The 21,437-nt window shown below is 34.9% G+C and overlaps 2 protein-coding genes across 13 annotated transcripts in view; one reads left to right on the top strand and one right to left on the bottom strand.

The window, feature by feature from the left end:
• Positions 1–842: 842 nt before the first annotated feature.
• Positions 843–3,252, bottom strand: Nap1l3 (nucleosome assembly protein 1 like 3). 7 transcript variants are annotated; one of them, XM_051179574.1, is made up of 3 exons: positions 2,326–3,252; positions 2,248–2,283; positions 843–2,163 (listed from the first exon to the last, which is right to left on the bottom strand). In XM_051179574.1, exons 1-3 carry the CDS (start codon positions 3,106–3,108, stop codon positions 1,252–1,254), a joined length of 1,731 nt encoding a protein of 576 aa, XP_051035531.1. In that variant the 5' UTR covers positions 3,109–3,252; the 3' UTR covers positions 843–1,251. The 7 variants fall into 7 exon arrangements, with proteins under 7 accessions (XP_051035531.1, XP_051035534.1, XP_051035533.1 ...); XM_051179577.1 differs by lacking the exon at positions 2,248–2,283 and having other exon boundaries at positions 843–2,073; positions 2,326–3,251; XM_051179576.1 differs by lacking the exon at positions 2,248–2,283 and having other exon boundaries at positions 843–2,073; positions 2,284–3,251.
• A 27-nt stretch (positions 3,253–3,279) lies between these two features.
• The window catches only part of Fam133a (family with sequence similarity 133 member A), a 42,594-nt gene continuing 24,436 nt past the window's right edge, over positions 3,280–21,437 (top strand). For 2 of the 6 annotated variants that reach the window (XM_051179583.1, XM_051179584.1), the window contains exons 1-2: positions 3,280–3,612; positions 4,580–4,630. The gene's annotated coding sequence lies outside the window, so the exon portion shown is untranslated. Of the gene's footprint in view, positions 3,613–4,016; positions 4,165–4,579; positions 4,631–21,437 lie in introns of those variants that run through there. The other 4 variants (XM_051179581.1, XM_051179582.1, XM_051179580.1 and 1 more) reach the window with 3 other exon arrangements.

Raw genomic sequence — 21,437 nt, forward strand, 5'->3', positions numbered from 1 at the left:
TGATAGTGTTACCTTCTCCAGATAAAGGACAGGCAGGCCCTGGGAATATGAAATCGGTATCTCACATCTTTCTAGGTGAAATACTCTCCCTCCTCTCCTCCCAAATGTTCTCCTCCCCTACTCCCCTTACTTCATTCCTTTTCCCTTCCCTACACACATTATATCTCTCTGTTCTTCCTCCCATTTACTTCTTTCTCACCCTTTTCTTTCCCTTATCTACTTCCACTTTCCTCTTCATCCTCTCATGATCTCCTCCTTCTCCTGTCCCATTCCTCTCCAATATCTCCATTGGTTGTCTTCAAGTTGAAGAATTATGATCTAGGAAATATATCAGAATGTTAATAGTCATATACTTATTAACAGTCATCAACTCAGTATTCTATATTTTATATGATAACCACAATTTTTAAAATTAAAAGAAAAAAGCAACATTCTATAGCATGGCAGTTTATTGACATTTATTTACTTTACTGTGCAATAAGAGAACAAGGAAAAAATATCAAATAATGAAATAACTTTCAACAAAAGGCAAAGTAGAACACACCTTTAGCTTTCAATTACACAATATGCAATGGTGCAACCCTTTAAAATACTGTATCATATTTAACACCTTAGTGGTAAATAATACCTTTGCTTATATACCAAATACATCACATAAAGAAACCCACAAAAGTCCAATGTAGTAGTTACATGTATTTTTAAATATATTATCATTTCTTTTTCTCAAGCAACTACATTTCACAATAGAATGTTTTAGTTAGTATTATTACTACATTTCTATGGCAAAGTAATGAAGGCACAACTAGTGCAAGCAGATTTAAGTCCTTAATCTTCTGAGCTGAAAAAAGAAAAAGAACACACATATACATTGGTATTTAAAGTTTTGCTTTTTCAGGCAAAGATTTGTCTAACAAGTCTGACAATTTGCACAGGTAAAGTCTAATAGGAACATGACATAAGGACTTCACAAAACCAACACTGTAGCACCAAACAAAACATGCTTTGGAAAATAAATAGCACTTCACATATTTTGAAGAATATTACAATACAACAGGCAAGATAGAATAAACAGATGCTTAAGACAGTTTTTTAGGACATTACCAGGAAAAATGAAAACACCAGACTATAAGCAGTAATAATGTTCAAGTTACAGAACAAATTTTATCTTTTACAAGGTTAGGTGAATCTGTTTTACTTCTGCTTGCTTCTTGACATTTTAGCATTCTTGAAAAATCTTTCAGCTTGCCTTTTTCACTTGTAGTACTTCCTGTTTCCGTAATCTCTGACATCATGGTAGTAGGGATCATTGATTTCTCCTGTGAAGTAATAAATTGATTTCAAGACGACATTATCATGCAAAATTTGGCCAATTTCAAAGTCCTCATCAAGGATAGCATCTTCTCTTGGTTCCAGCTTCCCAATCAAAGGAATCTCGGGAGGATTAAAGAAATTGAAGAAGGATGCATTAGGAACCACTCTTGGCTGGACTTCATTTTCTCCAGTAGCAGCTGGGCGACTCCGGGTAGTTGTCACTGTAACATCTTTTCCTCGTCTCCAATCTATCTTGCAGCCTTTGCATTCTTCAATTTCCCATCCCCAAGCAAAGAAAGGGTCATAGTGATCTGGTTTTGACCTTATGATGTATGTCTTCATCAGCAGCTCATTTTTGAAGTATGGGTTAGGCAGGAAATGAAATTCAAAAGTATAACTTATAGGCTGGCCAGGATTTGAGAACTTCAGGCTAACATCAGACAAGAACTTCAAAATGGGCTCATCATACTTTTGAATCATAGGCCCAAGCTTATCAACATTCTTTAAAACAGTCAGCCAGTAGTCAGGAATACCTTTAGGATCTTCTCTCTTAGGTTTTCCCTTTCGAGCCCTTTTAACATTCCCTCTTTCAGGCCTTGTCTCTGGGACTCTTTTTTGAGCCTCTCTTAAGGGAGCCCTTGGTTTGGATTCTTCTACAGGCTGATCTTTATTTTCTGCATTTGCCTGGGGAACTTCTTTGGGGTCTTCTGTTTCTTCAGCAGTTATCTCTATACAATCTGTAGAGTCTGCCTTTTCTTCAACCTTTACCTCAGGAATTTCTTCAGAGGCTTCCTTTGTTTCAAACTTTACCTCAGGAATTTCTTCAGAGGCTTCCTTTGTTTCAATCTTTACCTCAGAAATTTCTTCAGAGGCTTCCTTTGCTTCAGCCTGTACCTCAGGAATTTCTTCAGAGGTTTCCATTGCTTCAGCCTTTACCTCAGGAATTTCTTCAGAGGCTTCCTTTGCTTCAACCTTTACCTCAGGAATTTCTTCAGAGGCTTCCTTTGCTTCAACCTTTACCTCAGGAATTTCTTCAGAGGCTTCCTTTGCTTCAACTTTTTCTTCAGGAACCTCTTTTGGAATTTCTTTATCTTCAGTTTTCACCTCAGGAATTTCTTTGGGAGCTTCGTCTTCTTCAACTTTTCCCTCAGGAGCTTCTTTTGGAGCAGCCTTTTCTTCTTCCTTTACTTCAGCTTCTACTTTACAGGTTTCTTCTTCTTCCTCACCCTCTAAGGGGGGCATTTCATTAGGTGTGTCATCCTGCATTTCCTCATCACCACTGAACTCTTCCTCTGAGTTCCATTCACATTCTTCTTCTGTAGGCTCATACTCTGCATTTATGATCTGAAAACGCTTATCATACAGAGGCTTATTGAGCTCCGCATATTTTCTTTCAAGATCATGAATTGCCCTTAAGAACAAGGTATCTACCTTGTCACACTCATCCTGAATATTTCTGAGTGCCTGCACCCGATTTCTCACTGCCTGCGGTAGCTTATCCATGAAATGTTTCCCGGAGGGATGGCGCTGGGCCCTTCTGGAAGGCTCAGGTACCCTCTTCTTTCGGTATACTCGACTGCCACTGCTGCTGCTGCTGCCACTGCTACTGCTGCCGCTGCTGCTACTGCTGCTGCTGCTGCTGCTACTGCTGCTGCTGCTGTTGCTGCAACTAGAGGTACTGCTAGAGCTATTGCTGTCAGATTCTTCCCCGGAATCACTAGCTGAGCTAGCCATCGCCACTTCAGCAACCCCTTGGGCGGCAGGTTCTGTGACCATTTTAGGATCCGCTTCTGCCATGCTGCTAGCCCCGCACACCTCTCTTTAAAGTGGTGACAACAGAGATCGCGCACCCAGAGATGGGCAGCGAATGACTCACGGATGCTCTGAGAGCAGCTGCGAAGGCCCGGGCTGCTCAGGCGGCGGCGGCGGCGGTGGCGGTGGAGGTTGCGGCTGCGGTGCGGTAGAGGACCAGCAGCAGCAAGGACGGCAGTGGCTGCGGCGGAGGTGCGGCAGGGGCGGGGCCAAGGTGGCGGCACGCAGGAAGCCTCAGCAGCGGAAACAGGCCAGTGCCTAGGCGACAAGGCCTTTGCAGGGGACTGGTCTCGGCCTAGACAGGGCCCGAGTCTTGCCGCAGTCGAATGGCGCAGTACCTGACTCAGATCGGTCTTCTGGTTTAGGATGGCGAGCCCCTCCCTTGGTGACACCCCTTGCGTCAATTTCGTTCCCAGAGTGCCTCTAGTTCGCGCCTCATTTGCTGGACAGCCCGGATTGACCAGCGTTCCAGCCAACGAATGGTTGGAGGTAGCGGCTCTTTCTCTAGGCTCCTCCTCCCTTCCCAGATGCTCCTTGGTGGCTAAGGCACCCACGCCCCCCCCCCCCGGAAAGACGGGTTTCCTCCCCCTTCCAAAATTCTCTGCTTATGTGTTTTTTTAATTCAAAGGGAGAGAAAAAAAAATGCGTAGATATGAGGTAAAAGCGCCAGCTATAGTTCCTAGCAACGAAAGGAAAGGATCCCTTTAGCTCAAAGGTCCATTCTGATTTCCCCATTCGGTTAAATTCCACACTGCAAACTGTTAATGGGGGAAAAAATGAGTGAAAGCGTTCTAAGTGGCGTCATTGGATAGCGTGACTGGGTGATGGAGGGGGGATAACACGCAAACAAACATGATTTTCTCTAAATATTCCATGAGCATGTGTTTTCACACTGGAAAAGGGGAGTCGTTTATTGGCAAGGGGGGAGGGGCTAGACAGCAGGCATATTGCATTCCACGTAGCAGATTTAATAAGTGCTGTCTGTGATGTTTGGCAAGCCTGGTTTATATCCATCTGCAAGGTTTGCGAACCCATGTTGCCGTGAGTCAGTTACACCATTTGTTTTTTAAATCGTATTTCTGTTTTAAACCTGGCATATAATGTATTCTAATCTTATTGTCTAAATTGCCACGTAGTCCTTTTCAATGCTTGTAGCAAAATTTTAGACAAAACAAAGGGGTTTTAAATTGTAAGGTAATATGTTTTTTAAAGGCAGAGGATTTGTTTCGGACTTCTGTGCAGCAGGTTTCAGTTCCACTAACAGCAGGATGGGAGGGGGAATTTGTTCTAACGCAAGTGCATCATCTGTAAGTGTTTTAATATGTCATCTGCCACCAATTTCCTTCTATTTTGTAATTGTATCCATATTAAAAGATGATTTACAAGCCCAGTAATATATAAACAAACTTTTGCTGAATGAACTTTAAAAACAGATATTTGCTATTTTTATTTACAGGATTCAGTTCTGCTACAACCAAAAAGACCAGTGTTTACTTTTCATTGAAAGGTAAGGACTATTAGTCCCTCTTTTTTTATGAATGACCAGAATTGCTCATCTGTACTTAAATAAAAATTCACAGGCTATAATCTGTTAAAGATTTGATTGGAAGATATCTTGCTATTTCCAGACAAGCAGAAAAATCGATAGAGGTGACTTGGCATACAAATGAGAAAATAACCTACTTAACTGCATTCACTCTCTGAACTTGGTCATAGACTATAAGTGCTATGTTAAATGTATTAAAAGAGTCTAGCTTTTGTGTAGTACTTTTCATTATAGAGTGTGTGCTTTTTATTTTGTCACAACATTTTAAATTAAGAAATGCATTGTTAGTTTGAAACTGAATTTGTATTTATCTGTAACTCAAATTTTATGTACATTTTAAATTAAATTCAGTATAGAAGATTATGATGATAGTCAATATTTAATTTTAATAACCAAATGATAACCATTTTTTTTTACATTTTGATGCAGTTCCTTCCAGAAGTTTCGTTATGCTTGTATACATCTGCTTCTTTATATATACTGTTTTATGTGTGTGACATCATATGATGGCTTGTAATTTAATGATTTATTGCTGTTTTCATAGGAAATAATAAATTCCTTATTTTAAATAATTCTGTAGTCTGTTATAAGTATATACTTATGTGCTAAATAATTATATCATTCATTAGTAGCCACTTCAAATCATTGACATAGGATATTTTCCTAGAAATTGGATTATGAACTAAGCCTTATGGTATTTTGTAATTTTGTACCTATTACAAATGTCCATGAAGGTTCTTATAATTTAAAATGTATAAAAGTTCATCCATTCCAACATTCAACAAATAATGCCTGTGTCTTTCCTGTGACAGCCACATTAGTAAGAGATAACAATGTTATTTAATGCTAAGTAGAAAATGCTTACCTTTACCTTATTGTTTTGTAATTTTCTTCAAAACACACACTGTGTGAACTATAATTCAAATAAATGGGCTGCATGATGGATACAGTACTGCCACTTATCTATAACTATAGTAATAGACATATTTTGAATAAAGATACTTATAATTTATAGTAATTTAATAGTGTAATTTATATATTAAGTTCTGTACTATCAGAGATTACTATTTTTGAATCAGTTTTTAGTGAAGTTCTAGATTTGTTTGTTTGTTTGTTTTCTTGTAGTGGATTGGAATAAAGGAATCACATATCAGGGTGCTTCATCTCTGAGCTATAACTATAACCATTGATATTTAAAAATTTATTTTACTAGCTACGTATTTCCTTGTAAAACTTTTACTTAGAAATCTCTCCATCTGTACCTACTGAATGCACTTATTTACCGTGTAAGCTAAATCAATTGGATCTATTTCTACATTCTGTGTTTTTGAGTTATTGAGCACAGATTTTCCAGCAAATAATGGAACGAAGCATTTTTTACTAATGTTTTTAGAGACAGGCACACTATGAGTCCCAGAGTTGCATCAGAATTTTGTGTATCCCAAATTTGCTTCAATAGTAAGGGACTTTCAAGGTAAATTTACAATTTTCAAAATTACATGTATTGATTGTAACAAGTTGGCATATTAAATAGAAATAATAAATCAAATATAACTCAAGATATTTCAAGAGATTATTACTATTCTCATTTTAACTAATATTTCCTAAATACTGTCTCAATGCTATAAGCATACATTTCTCAGATTAGTAGTAAAACTGAATATATCTTCATAGTTTTATTTTCCATTCAGCAATTATTTGTTATCTTCTACTAACCAATTGAATGAAAAATAATCATTGTTCAAATGCAAAAAAGTAAAATTAATTGTGACTTGAATTAAGACAACCATGAATATTTCATGAAATATCACTGTTTTAAAATTTAGAATTAAGTTTAAAGTTATCTCTTTTAAGAATTGTAAACTATAAATTCATATTCACACATATTGGAAATTCTTTGATAAGAAATGGGAAATAAACCTATAACAACTCATAAAAAACAATATTTATGAATTTTTATAATTTTATGAATGTTTTCTGTAAACTATAAATTTTGAAATTAGAGAGTTTCCATTCATAGTAATCTTTTGTGTGGATATTTTCTTCCTTATATACTATGTAATATTTTGTATATTATTTTATCAATAATCACATATATACATATTAAAGCCATAGGTATTTCTTCATGTAAATAAATTTGTTACACCATATATTTTCTACTGTAAGTATATTTACATGCTTTAGTTCTAATATACCTACTTTTCAGGAGATGATAATGTATAAACTTCTTGCACAAGGCGCTCTGTGTCTGTTCTATTATTTTGTGATATTTTAGTGGATATTAAATTCTCATTCTTTACAGAAGATGACGTTTATCACAGAATTTGTTAGTTACTTAGATTGTTTATAGCTCTTTTAGAATTGTTTATAACTTTCCTGATATGAACTATACATAGTTCCTTTTACTGTTACCTCACACATGCATGCACACACACAATGACAAATGTGGTAATTTTGTATTCATTTAAAAGTATCTATAATGCAATGCATAAGCAGTTTATTTCTTTTAAGCTTTTAAATTAAAATTGTGTGCATATATGCATGTGTGTGTGTAAATGTGTATATACCATCTGCAAGTGCATATGGAAGTCAGATGACAAATTTGTGGAGTTGGTTCTCTCTTTATTCCATGTGTCCAGGTTTGCATAGCAAGCAACTTTACCAATGTCCGAGCCATGCTGCAGACAGTAGTTCATATATTTTTTCTTATTGGTGGGTCAGTTGGGGGAGTGAAGGATCATCCTGACATTTTTATCTGAATAAGCAAGTATCCAATTCACTATTTTAAAGAACTATTAAAACATAACAAGGGGGAGCTCATAGACCCCAGTCTGCTAGTTGGGAAACCAGCATAGGACCAATCTAGACCCCTGAATGTGGTTCCCAGTTAGGAGCACTGGACAGTCTATGGGGCCTCTGACAGTGGAACCAGGATGTATCCTTAGTATACGAATGGAATTTGGGAGCCCATTCCACATAGAGGGATACACTCTCAACCTAGACACGTTGGGGAGGATCTACGCCTTGTTCCAAATTGTATGACAGACTTTGAAGATCCCCAATGTAAAGCCTCACCCTCCCTAGGGAGCAGAAAGGTGATGGGATGAGGGTTAGGGGAGGACAGCAGAGGAGGTGGGGATGAGGGAACTTGGAATCATATGTAAAAGAAGCTTGTTTCTAACTTAAATAAAAATATCATAAAAATAATAAACAAAACAAGTGTTAATAAGTCTATACACATTTGACATCATCTCTGCCATGCAGATAATGGAATTTTTTTTATCATATCCAAAGTTTTCTCTTATGCCTATGGATCTATGATTACTCCCTCTGTCCCTTGGAAACCACTAATCTGTTTTATGTTCCTATAGTTTAATTTTCATTTTATCAATTGTAAATAAACAACATCATTAAATATTCACTACTTTTTACCTGTATCATTTCTCTGGCACAAATACTTAGAAATTTATCATATATATATATATATATATATATATATATATATATATATATATATAGAGAGAGAGAGAGAGAGAGAGTCTTCTATTTTTTACTGAGTAGTGATACATTTTCTGACAGTAAAATAATTTCTTCTTTCTGTGGTTTAGAATTTGTGAATAAAGTTGCTATGGTCTCTTCATGTATAAGAATCTGTAAGGATATGTTTTCATTTCTTTTAGAAAACATTCGTAGGATTGGAATGGCTGGATCACATGGTAGGTGCATCATTGCCTTTATAAGAGGAACCAGTACTTATCCCTAGTGCATGAACTGGCTTTTTGGAGCCCATTCCTATGGAGAGATACTCTCTCAGCTTAGATACAGGGGGGAGGGCCTCCCCAAATGATCTGACAGACCTTGATAATAACCCATGGAAGGCATTGCCCTTCCTGGGGAGTAAATGGGGTGTGGGATGTGGAGATGGTGGGGGAAATGGGAGGAGGAAAAGAGATTTAGGGAATTGGAATTGGTATGTAAAATAAGATTCTTTTTAATTTAAAGAAAATTAATTTTAAAAATTATCTCTTTCTCAAATAAGTTGTTATTTTCCGTGTTACCAACATAAAAAATCTTTGGTGTGGACAGTATTTTTAAAAGGAACCATGATAATGGATATGCAGTAGCACAGTCCTATCATTCTTATTTTCATTTCCCTAATGACTACTGAGGTTGTGCATCTTCCCATATGCTGATTTGCAAATAACATGTGTTCAGTGAAGTATGTACTCATATTTTCCATATTTATAAATGTTATTTGCATTGCTTTTATTCTTTGAGTAGTCTTCTATAGTATTCATATGAGCTCTTCATCAACTGAAAGTTTAGCAAATCCATCCTGAACTTACTTTGTCTTCTCTCAACATTGCCCTTCATAGTTTTCAGAAAGCAGAAGCTTTTTTTACATCTATGATGAGGTCCAAGTAATATTTTTTCCCAGTATCATGTCTCACTCAAACTTACAGATGTTTCTCTTTACCATTTTCCTAGAAATTTAATACTTTTTTGTTTGATACTAAGGCTGATGATGTGGTATATGATAAAATATATAGATTGAAGTCATTTTAATATTTTTCATAAAGATACAAAATTAGTTCAAACTCAAGAGACTTTCCTTTCTCCACTTATTTGACTTTCAAACACTAATTGTCTCTCTCTATATATATATGTATCTATGATAAACCATTTTGTCCCAATGTCTACTGGTTTTAACTCAGTAATTGTTAGTAATGCATTTATTAGATACATTCAGGATGGAATAAGAACCACGGTGTGGAATAACAGAATTTCATTACAATGAAAACTGCAAATTTTTCATCACTGAACTTTCAATTTTGCTCCAAATGTTTGACAAACAGGAACAGACAGCAGCAACATAAACCCAGAGAACAAATATAAACAAAAAGACAAGTTGATTGTATGTAGTTTTCAGTGTACATATATATACAACATAACTATAGAAATAGTGCTTAGCAATTTTCAGGAGCATAAATAAAGACTTTGTCTTCTTACAACAGAGACATCTATTTATTACAATTAAAATACAGTTTGAAAGGTGATATAGATTATGATTGAAAATCAATAATAAAACTAAATTTTTGTTATTTCACAAAACTATTTTCAGTATAATATTATTCTTCATTCTCATTCCTTGTGAAATATACAAATGAACAGAATGTGTTGTATATACTATAGGTTTTGTTATTTTTAAATTGCTTGCAAATTAATTGCATATTACATTTTAGTCAATAAGCAATGAAGTGTACAAGCTAAACTTACAGTTAATTTAATAGCAGATGAAGAAAAATCAATTACTTGAATAATTTATATGATAAGTTAAAGAATTTTAGAGTAAAAGTGTACATGTAGCACATATCACAATGCATATTATGTATATAAGTTCACATATACACTTTATGCTTGCTAGATCACCTCTTAATGTTTCTGTGACTGAATTTTGTTTATTCATCTAACATAATATCCTCCATGCTCATCTGTGTTGTAACAAATGAAAAGATTTCTAATAATTTCATTTTTAAATACTAAATATTCTTACCATTATATGCATTCCAGATTTTCTTTCCTCATGTTTATGGTCACTTAGATTGATTCTATAAATTGCCTAATGCAAATGATGTTATAGTGAACCCCGGCATCAAGTATTTTCCTAACATACTGATTTCGTTTCTTCAGCATACTCATTTCTGTAACAGCTTATTAATTTATACTTACTTCAACAGTGTTAAAGGTTTCTTTTTGCTGTACATCCCTAGCAATGATTAGTAGTATTTCTTTTTCGTGATAACCATTTCAATAGTAGTGAAATCATATATCATTATGTTTTTTAATTTTTATGCCATGATGATTAATAATATACAGACTTACTTTTCATGTATCCGTTGTCTTTGTATGTGGTACTATGAAAATGTATATTTCATTCCTTTATCCACTTTTCAACCTGGTTATTGGTTTGCTTCATCAAATGTTTCATGCATTTGGAGTATTAACCACTTTGGAGATCAATGGTTTACAAATGTATTTTCCCAATCTACAGATTAGTCTTCACTTTGTTGGTAGTTTGCTGAGCAGAAGCTTTTCAGGTTATTGTAATCCCATTTGTTGATTTTTGTTTGTTCATTTTTATTTTTACTAATAGTTTTCAAATTAAAATTGTGTATACTATTCAGAGATGCAACATCAAGTCACAGAGGGATATTATACAGGGTTGGTCAAATATATTTTCTTATAATAACATCTAAAGTATTTTCACTATAATTCCAGTTAAGTGCATATTTTAAAGTATAAGCTTCTTTGTATTTTATGTACTTTATTGAAATCAGGAAAGTTTCAAAGAATTTATGTAGTGAACAGTGTTAATATGCATTTAACCTTAATAAACTCCAAATGTTTACAATTAATATGTATACAATCAGCATAATGGATTGGCATTATTTGTCAAATTCAAAGCCGAATAAAGGAAATATTTATTTTCATTATATGCCTTGTTGAGGGAAGAATAGTCTCATGGTTATGCAGATATCCTCGAAGAGAGAAACAAATACATATTCAATAATATTTAAAGTTGTTAATTCTCTAATTGAAAAATATATACACAGTACACAGAAACTTTTCCTTGAGTTAAAAATAAGAGATTTGCAATAATAACATTTTATTTCCTTAAATTAGTTTTTCTTAGGGAAAGGCTTTTATGTTACAATTAATTCCCGATTTGGAATTTTCTTTCTCCCTTTACTAACTCTTGTAGATATGAGACAATTAATTTCACTGTCCTGCATCTGTTCTCTTTCTTTATAAAATGACTAATGATAGATTATTAAATAGAGGTTGAATAGTCTTTGATATTTTTCATTTTGTTTTTTGTCATTAATTTGTATGCAGATACTTTTTTTGTTATGATTTCAAACACTCCTAGCAACTAAAGAATGTGGGGGTTACTATACTTATGTATATTGTTGTGTATCCAGTAGGCATTATTAGGATTTTGGTTTAGATGTAGATCACAGAATAAATACAGCTTTCAGATACACTAATAGTGGATACTTATTTTCAACATTATGTAGAAAGTAAATGATAATATTCAGCTTCATTATTTTTATTGTAGCATTTTTAATGCATTCTTTTAACTGTAATATTTATTTAACACAAGAAGAGGTTCCTTGGTATTCTAACTTCTCACAGTCATATATTCTATTACTAAAAGAACCTAGATATAGAAACCGATGATCTAGAATTATATGTTCTTAAAGTATTACATTTGATGAACAAAAATGGATTCCTGGAACTAGAACCAAAATCATTATGTTACAGACATGGTCACATTTTTATTGTATTCTTAGCTTTTATATTCCTATAGAATCATCAGCTTTAGGATCACCAGTTCTCACATTTCTCTAATTTACACATAAGTTTTATAGTTGTCCAACAAGGAATACCAAAAACAAAGTTACCTAGAGAAAAATATGTTTCATGAATTCTAATATATCCAAAATCAATTTCATTGTATTTTATTAAAAAATGAACAAAAATATCCACATAATTATCACTAGGAACTGAAAGACTCTTCAATGAGTAAATGAAGCTACCTATGTAATGTGTAGAACTTTTCTGAGATTTCTACCATTAAAATATAAATTTATTGTAAATGTTTGAATTATTTTATACAATATTTTTAATTTTAGCTAACAAAGTAGTTGTTATATGGAGTCAAATTTCTTCTTCCTGTGTAAGATTTTCATTTAGAAAGATTCATTATGATGATCCATATCCCTGATTTTCACATTAGAACATCTCTGAAGGCAAAATGCCGGATATAATTCTTACCATATTATTGCTTTTATGGCCCTGGACAAGTCATATTTCTCTAAAGCTGTTTTCTTATCTACAAAAGAAAGAAAAATATAAGATTTATACCATGTGGTAACTATATAAGAAATAAAATAATGAATTCTGTAGACATGGATCAGTAGTTAAAAGCAAATGTTGCTTTTCCAGAGAACCTGGGTTCTATTGCCAGAATTCACATAGTGCTTCAAAACATCTGTAACTCAATTTCCAGGGTATCTCATGTCCTCTTGTGACTTTTGTGCACACCATGCATACATATGGTGCATAGAAATATATGTAGGCAAAACACCCATACATAAAATAATTTAATTAAAATAATAAATGTTGCTATTTATATAAATTACATATCAATAAGTATTGTCTATTATGCCTTTTGTAGTGATACTTAGAGATTCATGTCTGGGTTAAATATGCATGATTCATCATTAAGGCTAATGAACTTAATTGATCTGCATTTGGTATATTTTACAAGTGTGCCACCTCTTTCAAATTAGAGTATAAGTAAAATTTTCCTTGTGACTGAAAGTCATGTTTTTTTATTAGATGACAACTCTTATGCCTGGATCACATAGTCTATCCTCTAGCAGCCCTTTCTCTTAAATTATATATTTGCCTGTAGAGATTAGCAATGTTTCAGCAATCTAGTATTAATGCATTCAACATGAAGATGCTTTATATTTTATTGTTCTTTAACTCAGTAATGAAGGAAGAAGGGCAAGTGTATCAAATAAGAACATTGTCTCACAAATCACTAACTGTTTCAGGTCTCATCAAAAATGTATTTAGTGTTGAGAAAGAAATGTGAAACAGAGTCATAAAGCCCTCTGAATCTATTAGCTCTTGAATATCTTAAGACAGTTCTATACAATTGTAAACATTATAAAAAATATGCTATTCTTATAAGCAATGACTGTTTAGAAGTGCTCTCTGATTGCAAGTAAACAGAAACTCCAATTATTACTGTTTCACTATCTGATATCATGAGAGTGTCCCTAGTTTTCTTTTCAAGTTCAAGTATATAGGAGCTATGTAGAAAATTACACAAATGTTTAAACCACTATGGTTACTGAAATTTCCAAGTTGGTCCCTATATTTTTAAATATGCTCTATGCAGTTCTTTGAAAAATCATCCTAAAAATTCATTTCCTATATTCTCTAATTTTATGCATTCTTTTAAAACATTATTATATATACATACACATACATATATATGTGTGTGTGTGTGTGTGTGTGTGTTTAGCTTGCATATATGTGTGTGCACCACATGTATGTAGTGCCTGCAGAGTATGGAATAGGACAGTGGAACTAGAGTTATAACATGTGAGCATTTGGAATTGAACCCACATTCTCTGGAAGAGAAGCCATGTCTCCAGCCCCATCTAATTTTATACTCCCAATAATACTTCACTGTCCAGAGTAAGACCTAGTTATAAACCTTCCCTTTTATTAGGTGGTAAATATAGGTAAACTTCTCAATTCCTGATTTTAATGATTTATGTGCTTATTATCTGTGGGAAGTGAGAGATATGTATACAGTATGCACTCATATGAATGTGTTTCACACTGTATTTCGAGATCGGAGAAATCTGAGGAATTGGCTCTTTGTTTACACCATGAGGCAGGGATTTTATATGGCATATTTTGCTGATTTTCTTCTCTTGGCCTTCCATCAGACTCTTAGAGAGCCCTGAGATTACTCTGGGATTACAGGCTATCACATCTAACTTCATTATTATTCAGTATTGGTTGGTAGGTTTACCTGGTATGTGATTTTACCCTAGTATGAACCATCCTATGTGTTCAAGATTTTCAATGCCTCATACCCTTGTTTCCACTTATGTGATAGTGCAGTTTTACTAGTATCCAATTCTCTGTAGTCATGGTGTGATATGAATGATACTATACATACAAAACTCTTAAAACAGTGAGAACTCTCTATCAGTCCTTACTAATTTTTATAGTCATACTTGCTCAGTCTTCATTTCCTTTAGATTTTTTTACTCTTGGAGTACATTACTGTGTGTGTGTGTGTGTGTGTGTGTGTGTGTGTGTGTGTGTGTGTGTGTGTGTCTGTTGTGGCCAAGTGTATGTGTGTGAGCATGCTTGTTCCATGGTGTATTGTGAAGGCCAGATGACAACTTGCAGGAGCCTTCTCTATCCTTCCACCAGATGGGTTCTGTAGATCAAATCAGGCTGTCAGGCTTTGTAACAGTTCTTCTTACTCTCTAAACCATCTTAATGGCCCTTGGGCATTGATTTTTGTTATGTACAATTACTTTAGCTTCTATATCCTTTGTTGCATGCAAAATGAAGATTAGTAACAGGACAAACACTTTTCTAAATGTTTAATTTTACTGTGATAAGAAGCATGTCAGTGAATGCCTACAAATATGTCTAAATTTTTTGAAATACTTTCTTATGAATTTTTTGGATGATTTGAAGAAATTTTCAGCAGATAATATTCTCCCAATTTAGCTGCTGCAAATCATGTGTGCTCTCTTACTAAGAAATTTTTAAAAATTCTATATGATTAGTGCTTACTGGACTGAAATATGAAATAATTAGACCAAAGACATGATAACACACCATGAAAAGTCATTAATTGGATTCACATTTTGAAGAGATAGCACTGATAAATGAGCAAGTATTCCTGTAGCTGTTTCACTCTATATGCTCATGGGTTCCAACTTCCATTTCTCTATTCAGATATGTCACATACCATCTACATCTTCTTTATTTATCCATTCACCTGCATCTTGCATGCTTCACTTCCAAACCATATAAAGCTGTGAAAACCTTTCCAAAATATTAGTCATTATGTTATAAATTTCCTGCTAGAAGATCTATTATGACTTTTCAGTATAAATTCTGAAAAACAACATGTTGAAGACTAAAGACCAGGCTGAAGCTTTAGATTTTATATCTTGTTCATTCCACAAGATATACAATCTTGGGAAGTTAAGATTCCAGATGAAAATAATTTCTCAGAAAAGTTTCCAGAGTAAAGAATACTCATTATGTAGTACTTGATACATGTATGGTTTTAGAAATTTGCTCAATTAATTTGATATTGTCTCTTTATTAATGAAGTATGGGAAATATTACCTATCAGGATTTCTTACTTATAAACAACACTAATATGGCTAAATTTTGCATGTATATTATATATTACAAAATGAAAAAATTATCAAATTAATTGCTGCTTTATTTGTGCTAGCTCCAATTATGAACTGAGAAGAAAAGAAACTCAAACTTATACTATCATAATTTATCAGGCTAGCTACTGTGAATTAGCCTTTATAAATCTGATACTGCTACTTTCCTGATAAGATGTTAGTGTCTCCATGTAAGGTAGTAAATATTATGTTTACATGAAAAAGTCATGTAGAGGATATCATCAGTTTGTAATAAATCAAAAAAATCATGATGTCAAGTCTGAAATAAACTGGAACTTCATTTATTGTCCACTTAATTAATTGGTGTATTCTACAGTAGGTTAAGCCTCTGCTCAAGATCCCACAAGTCTGTTGACAGAAGAAAATATATAGATAGATAAATGTCCAACATTGTTTAACAAAGTAAATGTACACTATTCATGAGAAAGAACAATTTCAGTGCTTAGTCCCTGGCTATAATCACAACACTGAGGTGGCTGAGATAAAGGCTTACAAGTTCACATCTGGCCTGACTGAATAAAAGGATTCTGGTCAAAGAAAACCAGCCAGCCAACCAACCAACCATCCTACCAAACAAAAACTAGAGATGTAAAACAAAAATATAATGAATCACTGTGGGTTATGCTGAATTATTCATGTTAATTAATGGGTCATTGGTGCTGTCTGGAAGCTCCTCTCCTTCCATCTTCCCCCTCTCCTTTTTCCTTCATACACATGTAAACATAAATATATCAATACATACACCCAGGATGATTTACAATTCATTATGTAGCTCATGGTAGCCTTGAACATAGTACACCTTCCACATGGTAGGATTGAATCAGTGTTCCACTATGTTTGTCTTATAAACTGAAAATGAGAGTACTCTGACTTATACTACCATAGTTTATCATGCTTAGCTAGCATGAACTAGCCCACATAATATGGTTACTACTGGCACACTGATAAGCTCTTAAATAAATGTCTCCGTGGAAGGAAACACACATTACATCTACATGAATATTCATGTGCATTGCAGAAGTGAGCTGTTTATAAGCAATAAAACACATATTTGATGTGAGATAATATTATTTTCTCTTTTTTCTGTTTTTTATAATTTTAATAAAAATTACCTTATGATAGTCTCACATTATATAATAATCCCGAGATGGAGTCTCTCTCTCTCTCTCTCTCTCTCTCTCTCTCTCTCTCTCTCTCTCTCTCTCTCTCTTTCTGTTCTCTCTCTGTGGTGTGTGTGTATGTGCATGCAAATATTTCCTACTCATTAGTAGAAGTTATTAATAAGTACTAGTGCCAAAAATCTGCCAGGGAAAAACTGCTACATCTTCAAAAATCAAAGACTGCAATCTCAGGAAACTAGATTAATCACTTCTGCATACCTCTCTAAGAAAAATCCACCACCTCTGCAAACCCAACCTCACCAATTTCACTTCACAAAACACCTGCTGTGTATCCCTTCTATCACTCCCTGACATACAACAGGTCTTCAATAACCTACTACCTGAAAACCCATGCTCCATTCCTCATATCCCTAATAGCTTACAACTCCTGATCCACAATCTCCTCCACCAGCTTTTTGAGAATGGCTTCTCTTACTCATATAATACTGCCATCTTCACTTCTTAATCATTGTACTTCTTAAGACACCCTCTTAAGACACCCTCCTTGAAATCCCTGATCACACCCTTCCAGAATCCTCTAAACATCATTCTGTGGAAATACCTTAGTCTCAAAATGTATATTTCCTTTAACCTCTGGGTGTCCCTCATATTTTTACTTCCTACCAAAAGAATCATTTGCCATCCTGGATATCCATCTTCCAGAATTCCACATACAACCCAGAAACCCCTACTTCTTTCAAGAACCTCTTTCTCAATCCTTCAGCTAACACATATTGTTGCACCCAATGACTCTTTCTTTCTTTCTTTATTATTTTACATATATCCCAGTTCACTTTCCTTCCCTTTGTCCCATGCTCCCCAAACAACATGCCATTGCATCCCCCCAATCCACAGGGAGGGGTGGTGCTTTACAGGAGATGTCAATAAAATCTGTGAAGTCATTTGGAGTAGGGATTAGGCCATCCCTCCTGCCTCTAGGTTAAGGGGGTATTCCTCCATGAGAAATGTACTACCAAAATCCTCTTGTGCACCAGGGATACATCCTGGATCCACTGTCAGAGATCAGCCCTTCTGCCCAGCCCTTCCAACTGAGACCCATGTTCAGGGGGTCTGAGTGGGTCCAATGCTGGTTTCCCAGCTATCAGTCTGGGGTTCCATTCTCTCCTCTTGTTCAGGTCAGCTTTCTCTGTGGGTTTCAATAGCCTGGTCATGTCCTCCCTCTCTGCATCTATATTCCAGTTCAGCTCAGTGTTTAGTTGTGGGTGTCTGCTTCTGTTTTCATCAACTACTAGATGAGGGCTCTATGATGGTGGATAAGTTAGTCATCAATCTCATTATCAGGGAAGGGCATTTTATGGTAGCCTTTCCACTGTTGTTCAAATTGTGAGTTTGAGTTCAGTGTTGTAGGTCTCTCGGTGTTTCTCTAGAGTCAGTTTTCTCTTCAAACCTATAATGGCTCCCTCTTTTATGGTCTCTCTCTCTCTTTTTTTTCTCTCATCTATTCCTCCCCTATCTAAATCTTCCTAGTCACATGTGCTTTCCTCTCCTCCCCTTCTCTTTCTCCTAGCTCCCACTCCACTAACTTCTCCCACAAGGTGCTCAGGAGATCTTCCCTTCTCCTTCTGTGAGGGATCTTACATGAAACTTTCAGATTCTTCCTTGTATCCCAGTTCCTCTGGTGATGTAAAGTATAGGCTGGTGATCCTTTGCTCTATGTCTAAAATCCATATATGAGCGAGTACATAGCATGTTCCTCTTTTGTGACTGGGTTACCTCATTCAGGATAGTTTCTTCAAGTTCTATCCACTTGCCTGCGAATTTCAAGATTCCATTGTTTTTTTTTTTTTTAATTTTGTTTGTTTTTTCTTTCCCCTCAGAGTAGTATTGCATTATGTAAATGTGCCTCATCTTCTTATCCATTCTTAAGTTGAGGGGAATCTAGGTTGCTTCCAGGTTTTTAATATTACAAATAATGCTGCTACAATCATACCTGAACACATGTCTTGTTCCATGGAAGAGGGTCATTTGGGTGTATGCCTAAGAGGGGCATTGCTGGGTCCTGTGGTAGACTGATTCCCATTTTACTGAAGAACCAGCATACTAATCTCCAAAATGGTTGTACATATTTGCAATGCCACCAGCAGTGGAAGAGTGTTCCCCTTTTTTTCCACATCCTCTTAGGCATAAATTGCCACTGGTGACTCTAATTTTAGCCATTCTGGCAGGAGTAAGATGGTATCTCAGTATTGTTTTGATATGCATTTCCCTGATAGCTAAGGATGTTGAGCACTTTCTTAAGGTTCTTTCAGCCTTTATTTACTCTATTGAGAGTTCTCTCTTCAGATCTGTTCCCCAATTTTAATAGGGTTATTTGGTGTTTTGTTGACTAGTCTCTTGAATTCTTCTTATATTTTGGAGATCAGCCCTCTGTCAGATGTAGAATTCGTGAAGATCTTTTCCCAGTCTGTGGGCTGCCAATTGGTCTTCTCAATTGTGTCCTTTGCCTTACAGAAGCTCCTCAATTTGAGGAGGTCCCATTTATTAATTGTCGTTCTCAGTGTCTGTGCTACTGGAGTTATGGTTAGGAAGCAGTCCCCTGTACCAATTTGCCAATACCTTATTTTTGACAAAACAGGTAAAAGTATACAATGGAAGGTGGAAAACATCTTCAACACATGGTGCTGGCACAACTGGATGATTGTGTGTAGAAGACTGCAGATAGGCCCATGTCTATCGTCATTCACAAAACTCAACTCCAAATGTATCAAATACTTCAACATAAATCCAGCCACACTGAACCTCTTAGGAAGAAAAAGTGGGAAGTGCCCATGACCAAATTGATACAGGAGACAGCACCCAATGATTCTTAAGCCCGACGACCCAAGAACATTCCTTCCATTCTGGTAACTCTGCACGTTAACATTGGAGGTTCTCCCCTAGCCTTGGAACTCTGAGCTTTTTCACCACTTGTATTTCTCCAGTGTTTGTAAGTCTGTTACACACTGCTTAATCAATCCCAAAATCTACTCCTTTTACAATATCCTATATCTCTTATGAAATTACCAGGCATTCCTACTCCATCTAAAAATGAAAAGAAAGCATAGTTTGTTGTTTGCTTCTGACAGGGTTCTTTTTTTTTTTTTTTTTTTTTTCTTTTTTCAACCTATGGCTTAAACATTCCTCCAGGTTAAGTTTTCCTGATGGCTGAGCCTACAGGGGAACAATAATATATAATTAAGCTTTGTCCAAGGCCTACATTGTAGTCTAAAGCTTGTGTGGTATAAATAAATCATTTTGAGTCTCCTTAAATATATAACTTTTATATTGAGAATGTATGTTAAAGACAGCCCAAGATTTATGATAGCAGAAAATAAGAGAAGGGAAATGGATTGTTGAGGCTTATAAGTATGCAGAGCTGGTTTAGTTTTATATAGTTTGTTCTGTTTTTGTTTTTGAAATATGGTTTCAATACAGTGACCTTGCTGTCTGGAACTCTCAGTGTAACCTAAGTGGGCCTACAACTTGTTACATGGCTAAAGATGCCATCAAGTTTTATGTTTTCTGGGATTATAGGTTTCTGTCTTCACACAGAGCTCCAAGTGCCCCTCATGACTCTAGTGCAGGACTTTGGTGGACATTATTTGAAAGAGTTAGTTTTTCAAAGCCATGGTTCTTAATCTTTGCAGTATTAGGATTCTTTTCCATTACTGACAAATTATTGAGGACACTCAGGGTCATCTGTTTATGTAGTAAATACTTTGTGATATATATCACTGAAATTGGAATTTCTCCCTTTTAAAATTGAAACACATATTTTAAATATTTGAAAGTAAATCCCAAAACTTTTATATGCTATCTAGATAAAATTTTGTTTAAATACCAGATTTTCCAAACTAAAATATATGCCAAGAAAATAGCACTTTAAGTCTTACAAGTTTCTTTCATATACCACTTAATATTTTTCATATCTTCTATATTTAACTGAAGTACATAAACACAATCTTCATATAATCTGCACACACTTTGAGATTCTTTCTTCAATATGTTACTAGAAAATTCTATTTTAATCATCCAAAATTGAACATTAAAACATAGAAACATTGTAGAACAACTAAACCCTTAGAAGCAAAAGTGGTAGTTACCCTTGAAAATATTGATACAGCGGACTGCTTCCTGAACATAGCTCCAGTAGTACAAACACTGAGATCAACAATTAATAAATGGGACCTCCTCAAACTGAGTAGCTTCTATAAGGCAAAGGAAACAGTTGAGAAGACCAAAAGGCAGTGCACAGACTGGGAAAAGATCTTCACCAATCCTACATCTGACAGAGGGCTGATCTCCCAATATACAAAGAATTCAAGAAACTAGTCAATAAAACACCAAATATCCTTATTAAAAATGGGGTACAGAAATGAAGAGAGAACTCTCAATAGAGTAAATAAAAAAGGCTGAAAGACACTTAAGAAAGTGCTCAACATCCTGAGCTATCAAGAATATGCAAATCAAAACAACATTGAGATACCATCTTACTCCTGTCAGAATTGCTAAAATTAGAAACTCCAAAGACAATTTATGCTGGAGAGGATGTGACTAAAGGGGAACATT

The sequence above is a fragment of the Phodopus roborovskii genome, unplaced genomic scaffold (assembly GCF_943737965.1).
Source record: "Phodopus roborovskii unplaced genomic scaffold, PHOROB, whole genome shotgun sequence".
Lineage (NCBI taxonomy): Eukaryota > Metazoa > Chordata > Mammalia > Rodentia > Cricetidae > Phodopus > Phodopus roborovskii.

Excerpts from the sequence above, each read along its gene's own strand:
- Nap1l3 (XM_051179571.1), bottom strand. The coding sequence starts at position 3,108 with ATGGCAGAAGCGGATCCTAAAATGGTCACAGAACCTGCCGCCCAAGGG. Across the intron at positions 2,200-2,283 it reads AAGAAATTCCTGAGGTAAAG|GCTGAAGCAAAGGAAGCCTC; the intron begins GTTGAAGCAAAG and ends CCTGAGGTACAG.